The sequence below is a fragment of the Anser brachyrhynchus genome, assembly GCF_964034855.1.
Source record: "Anser brachyrhynchus genome assembly, chromosome: 2".
In the NCBI taxonomy this organism is placed as follows: domain Eukaryota; kingdom Metazoa; phylum Chordata; class Aves; order Anseriformes; family Anatidae; genus Anser; species Anser brachyrhynchus.
The window spans coordinates 26,458,521-26,474,884 of NC_137695.1; the positions used below are offsets into that span (position 1 = coordinate 26,458,521).

The 16,364-nt window shown below is 36.4% G+C and overlaps 1 protein-coding gene across 2 annotated transcripts in view; it reads left to right on the top strand.

The window, feature by feature from the left end:
• The window catches only part of CASD1 (CAS1 domain containing 1), a 32,104-nt gene that overhangs the window by 13,058 nt on the left and 2,682 nt on the right, over positions 1-16,364 (top strand). The window contains exons 5-17 of one of the 2 annotated variants that reach the window (XM_080582159.1): positions 498-560; positions 1,869-1,913; positions 3,830-3,953; positions 5,197-5,411; positions 6,453-6,878; positions 7,280-7,369; positions 7,954-8,073; positions 10,246-10,402; positions 11,960-12,039; positions 12,925-13,026; positions 14,325-14,465; positions 14,671-14,748; positions 15,603-15,695. In XM_080582159.1, the coding sequence (XP_080438285.1) occupies positions 498-560; positions 1,869-1,913; positions 3,830-3,953; positions 5,197-5,411; positions 6,453-6,878; positions 7,280-7,369; positions 7,954-8,073; positions 10,246-10,402; positions 11,960-12,039; positions 12,925-13,026; positions 14,325-14,465; positions 14,671-14,748; positions 15,603-15,695 (1,734 nt within the window). The remainder of the gene's footprint in view (positions 1-497; positions 561-1,868; positions 1,914-3,829; positions 3,954-5,196; positions 5,412-6,452; positions 6,879-7,279; positions 7,370-7,953; positions 8,074-10,245; positions 10,403-11,959; positions 12,040-12,924; positions 13,027-14,324; positions 14,466-14,670; positions 14,749-15,602; positions 15,696-16,364) is intronic. The other variant, XM_080582158.1, reaches the window with a different exon arrangement.

Genomic DNA, 16,364 nt, shown 5'->3' on the forward strand with positions numbered 1-16,364 from the left:
CAGTGACCTAAATGCAGAAAATAGTTGACTAATGAAGGAGAAAAGGGTTGGGCACTATTCTTGAAATCTCAAATAAAAAATGAAAAATCTGTTGCCAGAAACTGTGGGAAATTGAGCAAAAAGCAAGCTGTACCAAATAGGTTATAGATGTGACCTTGGTTTTAGCCCTGATTGCATTGGAAACCTGTGAGGCCATTCCATTTGCCAGAGGCTGAAAGTTACCTTCTTGATGAAATCTTGCCTCCTGAACTACATGATAATTTTTTTATTTTTATTTTCCATGGAGATTAATGAAATCTGGCAGAAAAAAAAAAAAAGGCAAAACAGCATTATCAGACTTTTCATGCTTACTATAAAGGAAATCTCACTTTGGGTTATGTGGTTTTCCTTCACAGTTGAATTGATGGCAATTAGTTAATATTTTCTTTTTTAATTTTTGTTGTTAATCTAATGCTTGTCTTGGTGCTTACAGATTACATCTGCGTTTTTTTTTACAGGATTTCTTGTGGTATCCTGAAGTTAATGGCTCTATGAGGCAGCGCATCAAATCTTGGACTGAGGTTGGTCTTAAACTGTATATTTTAGGTAAATATTGCAGCTGACCTCTTTTTTTAAGAAACATGATTATAATTAGAGGTCAACAACTGCAGTGTATGACATTATATTCAGTCAGTTATGTACCAGAGATCTGAAATTTGACATGAAAATGAAAGGGGCATGTTTGCTGTCATATGTATTTCTTGGCGTCTCATGGTCTCCCATGGATGGCTTTGCTTGAGCCAATAAAAACACCAAAACAAGGAGGAAAAAAAATTCCTAGGGGCAGGTTGATTCATCCCAGTAGGAGCTGAAACGGTTTTACTCAGATTTGGCAGCTGTCTTGGTCTGCGCTTGCTGTGGCTATGTTTTTCTGTTACCAGACATTTTGATATTTGCATTAGTTTGAGTGTTATAAACTGAAGGACAAAGGCAATTTGGAAAATTAAAAATGTGTTGATTTTTTTCAATATTACCTGCAAATTATGTAGTATTTATTTCATGTCTTTCAGTTATTTTATAGATGGTCGTATTATTCAGCATAAGGTTATGTGATTCTGATAAAGAATAAAATGTTAACAGAATGGCAACTCATTTTTTTCTTTTCCTTCCTTTTTTGGACTCTGAATAGCTTGGTTTTATTTAATAATGGCCAATGGTGATTCTTTTGCTACCTTATTTGTAATTCCCTCAAGACACCTTCTATCAAAACAGCTAAAGTTATCATTATTTTTTCTTTTTTTGTGATTACCACAAAAAACTTGAGCTGTTCAAGCCTTGATGTTGCCAAGGCAAAACTCGTACTGAGGAGATCAGCACTGTCTGTTTCCTTGTACTCTTCTATTTGTGTACATATTTGTGTACGTGAACATTTGTGTTCCTTGCGTTAGGCATAACTTTCAGACCTTTGGGGCAACAACTGTCTTGTTCTCGTTCTGTTTTTGTCACTGGTTTTGTGGTCACTTTAATCAGTACAACAGATCAAACAGATGTTTGAGAATGCCGAGAGATGCAAAAAAAAAAAAAGTGTACTTCAGTAGTGTGACCTACAGTTTACTTGACCTTAGGAGGAGGTGTTTAGATAGCAGTATAAATTAAAAGCTAAATAGTTAGTGATTTTAAGTGCTTATTGATACTTTGCACTCTCTCACAGGAAAATGTTGGTGTTTCACATGTTGATGTCTTTGTAATGTCCCTGTAACCATTAAATGATGGACAAGTCAAGTCAGTTAATTTAAGATACAAGTCTTCATTAACCTTATCAATAAGTCAAGTTATAAATGAAATTTGTGAATATTTTAAAACTAATTTATTTTTACTTTGTGACTTAGGGTTCTGTGGCAAAACCTCATATAATTGTAGCAGGAGCTGCCACGGTAAGTTGTACATATATGGGGTATTTGAATAAAGAGGGAAGTTTTAGTAGGATAATTTGGTGCTCTCAAGCTGGTTACAAGATAAAGTGTTTTATTCCAACTTATAATAAAAATATGCTATCAATGAATTTCCTGCTTCTAGCTAGTAGTTCTGAAGTATCAGGTACATTTTATTATAGCTATGTGGTATACAGTACTTGCTCACTGGCAGCAATACTGGTTGATAAGCTTTGATTAGCTTGAATCATAGGTAAAAACAGAAGTAGCTTCATTCCAAGCGGATTATTCATGAAGAAAATTCAAGTGCTTGCACATTAACTGGGATGCATGTTTAATAAAGTGCATCTTTTCAGGCACAAAATACTGCATTTGAGTATGGACCAGCACGGAATGCTCATTTAGGGTGCCCACATTTCTCTTAGGCTTATATGGGCAAAAAGCTGGCATGAATAATTCAACAAAAGGAATTGCATTTCCTGGGTCTTGTTCCATTGGAAATTTCCATCACTGCTATAGGCTGCAGCATCAGAGAAAACAGGTCTGACAAGGACCTGAAGAGGTTAGCTAACCCATCAGTTTGCCACGAGGCAGGATCAGTTGTATCTCCGCTGTGCTTGACAAGAGTTTGTCTAACTAATTATTTAAAACTTCCAGTGGTGGAAGTCATGGTTTCAGCCTCTCTGAAGTAGTCTACTCCAGTAGTTTGCTGGTACTGGGAGTCAAGAATCAAACAACCGCTCATCTCATTAATTTCACATGTAATGTCCCCTTCTTCCAAATACTTTGGAAGTGGAATTTGAAAGGAATTAGCTATTATAATTTCCTATCAGCTCAAATGTAGAGGGGAGAAAATGCATTCCATTTTAAACAAAGTACTTTGAAAGCAGTTTGGTTTAGAGACAGTTCAGGAATTCTACTGATCTGGAAGCTCCTGAGCATTCTGATCTTCCGGGTGAAGATCATGTATGTGTGTGTAACCTCCACGCATTTCCTGAGGGATCAGAAATTTTGTTTCCTTACAGATGAAAATCCTAAATTCTCTTCCTTGGTGGGATCCACATAAATATACTGTACTTTAGTGGCATGATTAAGCCTAGAATACCTCTGCTCAGTCTTAGAATCTAGCATGTCTTACTAGCATGAGTAATCACCGTATTTCACACAGAAGATGCTGTTACGTACGGGTAGTATGTTGGCACAGAAGACCAGGTTGCAAAACTGTAGGACTCTTGGCTAAATAATCCATTGTACTCATATGGATGTTAGTATGCTATCATTTCTGGATGGTAGAAGAGACACAAAGCAACAACATGAATGTGATGCTCAGCTCTTTATAACACAAACCTATTTACACAAAACACAGGATTTTCTAGAATCCTCACAGGGATTTCTAGAGTTGGCCAAAGATAAATGTCCCCAGTTTTAAGAGACTTGTAGAAAAATACATTGCTTCAAAAATCTGATGTATCAGCAACGGGAACATGGCTAATGGCAGTGTGGTAAGCTGCTAGTAGATGAAACTTTGGCATGACCTTGGATTTGACATTATTTTGAAACTTCTCTGTATCTTTAACTGTCTCTGTACTCCTTTTTCATAGCTTTTGATTTGGTCATGATACTTTAGTTTGGACATGTCTATCTTAATATGTCAAAGCTTAACAGTTTATAAATAGAAGTAAAGTATTATAAGCTGGAGAAGCTCCAGCTAGTACAAAACCCAGCTGCTGGCTTATTTTAAGAAAAGGAGGTTGCTCTGAGACTGTCTCCCTGGTGCTCTGCTTTTTAAAACTTGGCTTTATGTTGAATAGAGTATGTTTCTTAAAATGTATGTAAAAATACTCGAGGTATTTTAGCTGTGCAGATTTATCTACTGTGAGACATATAGGTTCTGAATCTCTTTTTGTTTAATTTTCCAGTGGTCTATCAAGATTCACAATGGCAGCAATGAAGCCCTCACACAATATAAAATCAATATCACTTCAATTGCACCTCTTTTGGAAAAATTAGCAAAAAGTAGTGATGTTTACTGGGTCTTACAAGGTAAAGTAATGAGCAGTTGGTAACAACAATTCATACTGTTGCTGTCTGTTGAACCATTCTTTCGTAGAAGAATATGGGCAGCTTAGTCCATACCGCTGACTTCCAGATTAAATATGTTGTTTGGATTCTAATGCGGCTTTTCTTGCAGCCATAACAAGCTGGCACCTAAGTAGTTGTTAGTAGCAATGGAGATCTTAATTCTCTCTCAGGAAAGTCTTTTGCCTTCTGAACTCTTAATTCTGTTAGCTCTCTCTCAGACTCAAGATGCCAGGAGTATTCTCACAGTGGTGTGTTCCATACATGCCTCAAGGGAGTCAAGAACATAAATGCATAAAACGTCTGTATTCCTGTGTTCATATTCCATTAAATTTTCAGATTACATATATAATAGGAAAGGTTCAACAGCCTGTGCATGTCTAGAATGAATAGACACATACTCTAAAGAATATAGAGAACTCAGCTCTCTAGACTGTACACTTCTGTACACTAAGCACTGATTAATTAAGATTGGGAGCCAGAAATCATGGTTCAAAATGAGCCTGTGAGATTTATTATGGCGCTAAGCTTACATTCTTTTACTTTTCTTCATTAGAACTCAGCTACATCTCTGAAACTGAACAACGAGCTGATAGTAGAATGTGCTCCTGGTTTATTAGCCATGGAATGTGACATTCTCATCACCTCAGTAAGGTGATGTTCCAAATTTCTGAAAAGCTGAGATTCTACTATCAGTTAAACTGGAATCAACAGGAACAAGTGGAGTATGTTTATAGACTGTAGCTAAGAGGAATGAGAAACTGGTTTCTATTGCAGTAACTAGAGTTCTGAGATTTTTTTTTTCCCTACGTGTTTGTTCTGCTGCTTATCTTCTGTCCTCTTGGCTTTGGAATCCCCCAGGTAAAGGTTCCTTTACTGAGAAAAGGCACCAGCAGCTCTACACTCCAGCATTATATGCTCTTTATGGAGCACAGAAGCTTGGGGAAATTAAAACAGGCATTCATGTACAGCCAAAGCTTTTTGATCTATTAGTACACATGTATAACTAGGGAATGGTGAAAAGAATATTTCGTCATAAGCAACTCTGGTTGCTGTAGCAGTCGCTCATTCCTCACTGTATACTTTTTACTGTACCATTAAACAATTGTGACTACCAAAATGAAAGGAGCCTGTGCAACTTGAATTAAATAAATGTATTTGCGAAGTGGAAGATTAATGTGCCCATTCTTTGTCCTTTCAAACTCAGATCCTGTTTATGAAGATATGCTGAGTGAGAGTCGGAAAATGATCACTAATGAGAAAATAGATGCTTATAATGAAGCAGCTGTTCGTATTCTGAACAGCAGCTCCCGAAATTCCAAAGCTAAAGTTAAAGTGTTCAGTGTATCGAAATTGATAGCACAAGAAACTATTATGAAGTCTTCAGATGGCCTGCATCTCCCTGAATCAAGCAGGGATACAGTAAGTATTTTTAGCGCCGGTCAACATTAAAAAGTATTAATTGTAAAAGAAGATTTCAGGTGTATGTTCTGAAACAGCAGACAATGTGAATGTAGCGAGGACTCACATTCTTCAGGGAATTTTGCTCAGAAGAGCCCAGTAGGTGAGAGGGCAGTCAGTTATACTGATGTTTAAAAACCGTAATATCTAAGATGATAGTACATAGTGGATTTACAGCTATTTTTAAATAGCTATATCTTTTAGACCCTGAGTGCAAACTTCATGCTTTCACCTGCATAAATGATTTAGGGTGATTTGTGAAGCAGTCCTAAGGAGTGGGTCTTCTTTTTTCTCCTATGTGCCCACACAGTTTAATTTAGAAAAGAGTATAAACAGGATGAGAAACACAGTATACACCTTCCCCATTGCATGGAGTGCCACTGGCTTTAATCCTTATGTTATCACTACATATGTATGCAGTGAGCCTCTCAGAACTTTATCAGTTTGTCCTTTCTGTGACTGAGCTCTTCTGCTGCGTCAGTTTTAGTTCTACTCCTTTGCAGGTTTCAATTGCTTTCAGTTGCTGATGAACTAAATATCATCTCACCACACATTTCAGTCTCTTTGTCATGTTTTAGACGTATTCATTACCCTGTGCCTTGAGGGCCTTAAATTTGTGAGATATTTTTTCATTTATGGTCCATTTAGTTCTTTATAGCTCCTTTTAGCCTTAAAGAGAGCCCTTCTGTTGTAAAAGTGAGAATCATAGAATCTCCCGAGTTGAAAGGGACCCACAAGGATCATCGAGTCCAACTCCTGGATTAATTAGGATTAAGTCTTTTTGCTTACCTCAAGAAGTTTACCCTTTGGAAGAGATGTTTTGACTCTTAATGCTGAATGCAGCTAGGTGTATGGGGGGCTACTGTGAACTTTGCCGTATATAATGATAAGAGAAAATTGCATGTTTTCTGTCAATTCACAATCTATTTAAAGATTTCTTATGATGAAAATTTTTACTTTTAAATTAGAGATTAATCGGAAAATTGCCTATTTCTTTGACAGAATGCGATGATTCTTATGAATGTCTACTGCAATAAGATAATGAAGCCCATTGATGGCTCCTGCTGCCAGCCTCAGCCTCCTCTCACTCTGATACAGAAATTAGCTTTCTGTTTCTTTACTTTGTCCATTATTGGATATTTAATTATCAGTTTAATTCACCGGAATAATTATCGGAAGAACAAATCATGCACTGATTTGGAAATTGGAGAGGAGAAGAAACCTGCCATCAATACTCCTAATGTTTCTACTTTAGAGATGCTCTTACACTCCTTCTGCAAACTCGGTCTAATCATGACCTATTTTTATCTATGTGACAGAGCAAATCTTTTCATGAAGGAAAATAAATTTTATACACACTCATCTTTCTTCATACCAATCGTCTACATCTTGGTTTTGGGGGTATTTTATACCGAAAATACCAAAGAGGTAATGATCAAGTTGACATCCTGCTTGTAATATTGTTTGACAGTTTGAGTGTAAATTTCTGATTGCTAATTATTGAAAGTAAAATTCTTAAAATCAGCATAACTCATCTTCAAAAATGTAAAGTTTGCATGCAATTAGATGTAAAATCTTTTTAAAAGCATGTGGGTGCAAGCACTTTTAGCCATTGTCATACAGTCCATGTTTAAGTGAATGTAGCTCAGATATGTGAGAATGTAGACCAGATTAGCATTTCATAGACCTGTGTCCATTAGAAGGAAGGCTTTTACAATTTAGACCTATTTGCCGTAAAGTGGTTTATTGTTTTGAACTTTTTCTCCTCATTTTGTAGATGTTCGTTGTACTTTTTGGAATAGCAACACTCTTATTTTGTTTTGCATTAGACTAAAGTGTTAAATAGAGAACAGACTGATGAATGGAAGGGCTGGATGCAACTTGTTATTTTGATTTATCATATCTCTGGAGCAAGCACTGTAAGTGATTTGAAAATTGTGTTTTCAAGTGGGATTGGATTTCATGTTTTCAAGTGGGAATGCAATTTAGGCATGTTACTTCAAAAGGAAGATAGTGCAAATGCTTAATAGAATTGAATAGAGGGAATAACTAATACTATTGTTCCTGTAGTTTTAGAAATGGTATTTGCAGAATTAGTTTTTTTCCTCTTTCAGTTCCAAAGATAAGAGAATTTTATGCGTTACGCAACCCATGAAAAAATATACTTGTTTTCTCCGTGTAGAAGATTGTGTTAACTTACTTTTAATTGTTAGCAACACTTTATTTTTATGTTCAGAACTTGAAACTCTTGAAGGTAAGCTTTCAGAGATTCCTTCTTAACTCTATCTTAACTGGTTACAGAATATGGAAATTGTAGAGCTATAAATAGAAGGAATGCATTCAGATTATCAGAGAGGTTAGGGCAACAAGAGAGCTTAGTAATAAATGAGAAACGCAGTTTAATATTTTTCTTTGTTAAACTTGATGTAGTGCAATGCAGAAAAAGGAAGACCAAAAGCATTTATGTGGCCATCTATAAAAGGTACATTATTTTTCTCAACAGTTTTTGCCTGTGTACATGCACATTCGAGTTCTGGTTGCTGCATATCTGTTCCAAACAGGTTATGGGCACTTCTCATATTTTTGGATAAAAGGGGACTTTGGCGTATACAGAGTGTGTCAGGTAAGAATATATACTTACTGTTTCTGTAAGGATTTTTTTTTTCAAAAATAAAATACCTGTAACATATCCATACTCCATAAATAACATGATACCAGGTTACTTAACCAGAGTTTTCAAATCCCAAATGGCTATTGTTTCTGTCTAATCTGAACTGTTTAATTGTGTTTATCTGATACAAACACATGTCATATGCATAATAATTACAATGTAAAACATGTATGTAGGCTTAAAAGAAACACAAGTATTAAATACTTTCCAATATATAGCAATGGCATTTCCATTGCAGTAGCAATTTCCAATATACATTTATAAACAGAATGTAGCTAATGATGCAGGCAGGCTGGCTGGCAGTAAGGAGGGATATCCATGGCACCAAACTTACTTAGCTAAATCTTCCTAGGTTTCTTCTATAGTCAGTGGTGAGAAAGAGGTTTACTTGGATAGCTGTGATGTACCGAATCACGCTTTGGAGCAGCCTCTTTCCAGCTGCTGTTGAGCATAAATGGGTGGTATGAACGTTCTCATCGGCTCTCCATTTTTAGCAAAAATTATGGTTTTCCCAGAATTAGTCACTGGAAATGCTTCCCTTTGTTTCCCTTACTTTGTTCTTACCACATCAGCCTGCTCCATGCCATTATTTTCTATTTATTATTATTATTAATTACTAGTGTGTTTCTATTAGAGGTTTATTGGCTTTTTTTTAGACGAGTAGGTAAATGTTTGGTGAATCCAAGATGCAGTTGTGTACAGACCTTCTTTTTTTGTCTTTCTCCATGAATAAAGGTGGTTATTCAGCACATGGGTTTGCTTGCTCCCAGCACTGCAAGTCTTTATGTAGATGAAACAAACACTGTTTTGTCTCTGATTTAAATAGAAGTCATTTCCAAGTGCTTACATTGTACAAGCTTTCAAGTTTTGCTTGCCTTTTGGGTCTTTTCTTCACTGTGAAAAGAAAAACTTTGGGGTTGGTTAGTTGAGACCATTAGTAGTGTCCCAAAACACTTGCTTTTCTTTCTTTTCTTTAAGATGAGTGATGGTTTGGATCTGTTGAAAAAACTTTCCACACTGCTATTTCATTAAGTATCCAACTGTTTTGTTACCAAAGTAGGCTGCTAATACATGAGCAAGAGGCATCACTGCAATATTCGCTGCCTCTTTCAAAGCTCTGCACCAAATGTTCCACGCTACTGTTTCACTTGTTACAGGATCCCAGCTATTTTTTTTTTTTTTTAGTCAGGACAGTAGAGTTCTGCATAACAGTATGTTTAACCATTTGGTATCTAGAATACGATTGGAAATACCACACCCCTGTAGTGTTTTTCTTTAGAAGTAATGAATGTTTCACAAACATATCAGATGTAGCTGCTTCCTTTGGAGGGAAAAAAAAAATTCTCTTTCACTTAAAGAGTGAAACTCTTTCACAGGTGTTTTCCCTGAAGGCTTTTCAGTTGTGGCTTCAAATTCTCAGTTCAAAAGGCAAAATGGAGAGAAAACAAATACTTTCCAGTCAGCTATATTGATTCTCTCGGGTTTGTTTTTGGTTTCCGTCCTCAGAGACAGTGTAGTAGAGGCTACGTTTGTTAATAAAGAAAACTATTTTTTGCACTGTAAGAATACTCTTTTTTGTGGTTTTCCTCCCAGGTTTGGCAGTGTATGCCGTAGCAGTGATTTTAAACAAAGAAAGAAACAAAACCCTCCTATTGCTATTAAGGGTCACACTGTAACTTGGATCATTCTGCTTATTAAACGTAGGGCTCCAGCCCAGCCGCAGCGCTGGTAAGGGCACTAGCCTGGCTTTGACCAAGCCAGCCCTGTTTGCTGTTAGTGCAGGCAGGGTGGTGGTGACAGCATGCAGCAGCTGGCATACTCACTCAGTCCCCAGCCTGGGGTCAGTTCGTTTGACCCAGTTTTCATTGCTGTTGCTGCCAAAATAGGCCAGGGTAGACTGGTCCAGTCCTCCATAACCAGCCTGTGTCTCATACTGCAGTGGTGTTGCTCCCTGAGATATTTACCCATGTGTCAACTGGAATGTAATCAGGGAGTGAGGTGGGAAATACTTAGGTGCTTTTCAGATAATGTCAAAGAAACATTCCTCATCTCTCCCAGCTTTGCCTCCCGGTTTATGTATACCCTGGATGGAAATGTATTCTTCTTGCCTCTGACTCCCTCCAGGTTTTATTTCGTCTCAATTTCTTGGTCGTGGTACTGTGCATAGTGATGGACCGACCTTACCAGTTCTACTACTTTGTGCCCTTAGTCACTGTCTGGTTTATGATCATTTATGCCACCTTAGCCATATGGCCTCAGATAGTCCAGAAGAAAGCAAACGGTAAGATAATATTCCTTTATAATTCTGCTATAAAACGTTTCCATGTTACTACAGATCATAACCACACAGAAAACTACTGTCAGTAGATCTCAGCCCCTTTATAACGTAGCACAAAGTATGTTAAATGGCTGCTCACAGAAATAGTTTGTCAGAGATGAATGAGATGTCCAGTAAAAAATAAAACGTCTGGTAACTAAACTCCTCTGTCTCTGGTTATAGTCATAGAGTGCTTTTCTGTGGATTTTGACCGTCAGAAATGTATTTTATCAAGAGCTGATATACTGAATGAAAGCTAAAACCATAATACCACACGGTCTATGCTAGTTGAAATTACTGCTGTAGTGTAGGGACAGGTGTAGCAAGAACTATGATCATCCACACGTTCCTATTTTCTACCGCCAACATGCCTGATCCATCTTGAGCGCTAATACTGCCATGTCCAGCCAAAACAGGGGGGTTGTTAAGGGCCTTAGTCTCTTACATTAAGTGGACTGTGGAAAGTGCTTTTTACGATGCGAATATTTTAAATAAAAAATGAAGTGAAATCCCAGTTTCTCATGGATTACAGTTTATTGAAGAGCTGTCATCGTGTGGTAATGCTCATTATTTAATTCACCTAAATTAAAACTAATAACCCTAAGAGTCTTAGATATTCTTTCCCTATTGAGGGAGTAAAATCCAAATTTTATAGTCCGCAGATATGAAAATGAAATACATCAAATACATGCTAGGAATAGATGTTGCAGAAATACAGTTAGCAATTTTACAAGATATCTAGAAGGCAAATATATCATAGTTATATATTTGTATGTACTTATATTTCTACAAAGGCAATCTTCCAGGTGCAGTGAAATGACTGTTGTGTATTTCAGAGAAATAATGTACTGTGAAATTAGAAAATCTTCTAGTGACAACTTTTATGTGTACTTCCTTACTAATAGCTGTCAATTTGTATGGTGAGAGAAGGAGATGATTTCTCGTTTGCAGTGTTGAAGCCTGGGTAGAGGTTAATATAAGCTGACAGCTTTGAGGAACAGTTTCTCTGGCTTGTCTTAACAAAACACTTGCCCTTAATGTACTCAAGCTGAACAGCAGGTCAGCTGGCAGCTCAGAGTTTAGGAATATGTGCTCTACTTATTTCACACAACAACAGCTGCTGGGGACTTTATTTTGCATTCAGCTAGAATTAGAAGTACCTGTGTGAAATGTTTGCGAAGGCAGAGGCTTTAGAACAGTGTTTCTGTTTGAACGCTGACATTCTGATTCTGTATTTATGTTGTCCTTGTTTTTAGATATGAGGCTTAGTTTAGGATTAACAGGCTGGTAATTGCTATAAATGTTTATTTTAATTGCTTAAAGTAAAATGTAAAGTATAAATATATAGTTAGTGGTAAAATATTGCTGGTAGGATTTGAATGTTTATTTATGAATGCATCCATTACTGAGCATGGCTACGCTAATAGTTGGCAATTATTATTAAATATGTATAAATATTCATTGTTTTTGCTAGTGGAAAAATTGATGACCATATAGTGATTAATTTATTTTTTTCTTCAGGGCACTGCTTATGGCACTTCGGATTACTGCTTAAACTGATTTGCTTACTGGCCTGTATATATTTTCTGTCATATTCTCAGGTTTGTAAACTTGTACAATTTACATCCTTCTTGATGAACAATATTAGCTGCTTTTTAGTGCACTCATGACTTGAGTATTTGCTTCTATAAAATAAATAGGAAAAGTTGAACCTGTTTTTGGTTTTGAATTGGTGTGGATGCTGGAAAAAAAAAATAGTGTCAAAATCATTTCTTTGTAATGCTTGACATGTTTTTGGTATATTGCTACAAGTGTAATAAATATAGAGCTGTATGGGTTTTGTTTGTTTGGGGTATGTTTCTTGTTTTGTTTTTTCAAATGTGCTGTATCTAAAGTTACTGGGATTTGAATCAGATAGCGTATGGCAATACCGACATCTGTCTCTTAGAGACCTGCTGTTGGCTTTGATACTTTATCAAAAGACTGGTTCTCATGCTAAATTATCAATTTACTGCATACTGTAAGTAAAAATAAAAGACATAAGGGCAGAGTTTGTCACTCTATAATTTACAGTGCCTTTTGTGTGTTTTTTAATCTGCTGTTGTTTTTACACCTGTTGAAGTATAGTTTCCTGTAGAATATGCATTTATTCTCCCAACACATAGGTGTATCTCTTCATTTAAGCCTGCAGAACAAAATGAAAGAAGTGCCCACCTTTATGGGAAAACAAAAAAAAAAGAAAACCTTTTTCATCTGAAGCATTTTTGGTTTTGTGGGGGTTTTTTTTGGTTTTTGGCGGGGGTAGGGGATGTTTCTGAGGAAGCCAGTTAATTTGGTGATGCCACTTAGCTTCAAGGTCAGATGATTTATACTGTTGAAACTGGGATGACATAATATCAAAAGACAGCTAATTGATTTAAATGTAGTAAACATGGTTGACATTAATGTTAATGCTTTTGCAATGTTTTTGTTGTTGTTAATTACAGGGTGCGTTTGAGAAGATGTTTTCTTTTTGGCCACTGTCCAAGTGTTTTGAACTGAATGGGAATGTCTACGAATGGTGGTTTAGGTGGAAGTTAGATCGCTATGTATGTAACATTTGCATTTCTATACTGTACTTTTAAGTGTTGTGGTTTTTTTTTTGTTTGGAGGGTGGGGGGTGGTTGTTTTCCCTTCCTTTAGAGAAAGCAAAAGTCTGTCACAGTGGATTGTTCATTTCATGATTAATCCACATCCATCTTAATTCTGCAAATGGCTGTCAAAGCCTTGCTTTAAAGATAGACGTTGACGTACGTGCTGCTGGATCCTGCTTAGTTACTTAAAATAAATGTGACCTTTTGTTTTTTTTGTCTTTCGCCAGAAATTTCACTATGAAAATGTACTGCCAGCAGCACTTCAGGCTATTGAAATACAAAACAAATTGTTTTGGTAGCTTTCTTAATGCTTTTTGAAAGTTGTATCAATTAAGCATGTATTTCTTTTAAGGTAACTTTTACAATACTTTTATTAAAATAGGGATCTTGATGCCAAAACCAGACTATTGCACCTACTTTTAAATGCTTTTACAGTGGCAAAGTGCTTTTTTTCCCCATTATTGACACTACAATGTTGAGGATAGAACAACAGGGAGAAATTGTTTTTGTTTTTTTCCTTTCTTGGAAAGGTAAGCAGAATGTCTAAGATGAGAGCCTTTATCTGCTAACCTTATCCTTAACTGGATCACGTGCATGCTTCTCCAGCTGATGGTCTTCAGTAACAAATTTGTGGAGTTTGTGGTGCACTGCACTGCAGCGTTTTGGACGTGGAGCTCTGTTGGCTGTAAGCAGTGTGTATTCTGTGATGCTGCTAAAGAGGAAGTCCCAAATTAATACTGAAGACTAACAGTGCGTGGGCCTGAAACAGCATCATTTTGGTAGCTAATGAGAACTTGGCATAGCATCATAAAACACTGCTGAACAATTGTGTCTGTGAGAGGAAAGCACTCGCAGTGCTTTGTGAAAATGTTACACCTGCCAGCTTGGAGAAAGCCAGAGCAACATGCTTTTTCCCCAAAGTAAACCCTTTTTGGTGCTGGCATAGGTTACAGAGAGGATAGTAGGTACTTGAAAGCTGCTTGAGATTTCATTGTCTTGAAATTTCATGTCTTTAACGCTCTGGGAAGCATTAGTAGGAATACTTCATTTTAGTTTTTGAGCTGAGTTAAAAATGCAGCTTAGAGCACTCTAGTGTAGGAAGCCTTTTTTGTTAGTTTCAGTAAGTCTGGGAAAGGAAAGGAGCTTAGGCTTTGGTATTACAAATAGACTACACGGTAGCATTTCTGTTGAAAAAGTCTTTATCTGAAGTACGTGTAAAAGCCATGAAATACTCACTGCGTTGTCTTTCACAGGTGGTTTTTCATGGGATGCTGTTCGCTTTTATTTATCTGGCATTGCAGAAACGTCAGATGATTTCAGAAGGAAAGGGAGATGCACTTTTCTCCAACAGAGTTTCAAATGTTTTATTATTTATTTCAATTGTATCCTTTATGGTATGTATCTAGTTTAACTATTTACAAATTTAGCTATTACAGTCAAGTTTGTAAATCCACACAGAATCCGCTTTCTGAAGTTCTTGTTTAGGAAATGCTTGATTTTAAAAATCAGCTCCTGATTTTTTTTCAACAGCTTATCTGTTGGTTCATTTTTAAATGTTACATACAATTGTTACCCAGACTGATTTTTGTCGTCTTCTAGACCTACTCCATTTGGGCTAGTAGCTGTAAAAACAAAACGGAGTGCAATGAACTGCATCCTTCTGTTTCTGTGGTGCAGGTAATTATATTCCTTTTCCTTACAGTGACCAATCTAGAGTGTTTTTTTTAATTGTTTTTAAGTATAATATCTTTGCTTTAGTGTGGAATGTCAGATGATTGGCTTCATCTTCATGTCTGAAAATGAAAAAGGATTTAACTACACTGCTTGCTGTTTCTCAGTGTTTTATTACTGAAATTGCATCTTGCGGTTATGCTTTTGATTAACCTTGATGTCATTAGTGTACGTTCATACACAATTCAAGGCCAAAACCAACTTCTGGCTAATAGCACAGCAGTGGTAAAAGGAGAGAGCTGTAGGGGAGCGTTACAGTTCGGGCAGTGTTAGTGTACTAAGCGAGCCCTGTGGTTACTTTTAGACAGAAGAGGTGGGCCGCAGGGGCATGTGTATGGTTTTAAGTTAAATTTTTCTCTTACTGTCTTTCCTGCCCTACCTAGCCCCAGCTGTTTGATCCTGTTCCCTCTGTTTCTTTTTTTTTTAACTTGTAGCTTGTCCAGCTGAGGGGCAGCATGCGTGACTTCAGTATTTTAATGTTAATATGCCCATCTCAACATCTTTTCTACACTTTGTCTTCAAAAACAGAAGGTTAACTTATATTTGTGGCTATCTTTGTCATGACTCTACTGAAGCTGTAAACGTAACTTGCTATGCTATTGCAATGTAATAGACTTGCAATTTTCAGACTGACTTCAAGTATAAACTATTTATACGTTAGACTTGAAAGAGAATTTAATATTTTTATGATACACTTTCAGTTTGGTTAAAATGAATAATTTTTATGTGTGTGTGTGTGACCTACTTTTCACCCACAGTCACTCTTTTTCTTCCTTTTTTTTTTCCTTTCTTTTCTTAAGATTTTAGCTTTCGTCCTCATCAGGAACATTCCTGGATATGTGCGATCTGTATATAGCTCATTCTTTGCCTGGTTTGGCAAAATTTCTCTAGAGGTAAGTAGGATGATCAGAACTGCAAAGAATTTCAGCTTAGGAATGTAAAGATGTTTTGTTATGCAAATTGCAGTATTAAGATAAGTACCAAATACATGTATTGCTTTATTTAATCCTACTTGACCTGTTTTAGTGTTGTAACTTCCATCCACACTAAGAAATCCCAGCTGAAATAGCAGTCTCAGAGTATCGATCTTATCTCTTATGCTGTTTTGGGGGGGACTTTAAGGCTGTGAGAGTTGGGGCTTAATGCTGAGGTAAGCTGTGGCTTGTATGCGATTGGAGGATACATTTTAAGTCATTTGAAGAATCAGCATTAATTATATTGTCTAGTATAAGCCCACTTATAAACAAGTTTGCCTTAGAAAGCTTTGCTGTATTAATAAAGAAATACATCTTTACAAGCAAAACCCTTCTTAGTGCAAGTTTTCTTCTTCCATTGAGTGAATATTGTGAAACGGTAGGAATTATCTTGCTTTCAATTTTATTTGCTCTTTATTAATATTAAATGTTTAATTTTACTGTAATCTTATAATTTATTTTTTAAAGGAAAATTAATTTACATGAAGAAATAGCTTATAGGAGAAACTCTGTAATACAGTGTATGTGTAGCACGAGATTACATTTATATTTTTTTAAGGATCTTGTTTTCACCATGCTGATTAATGG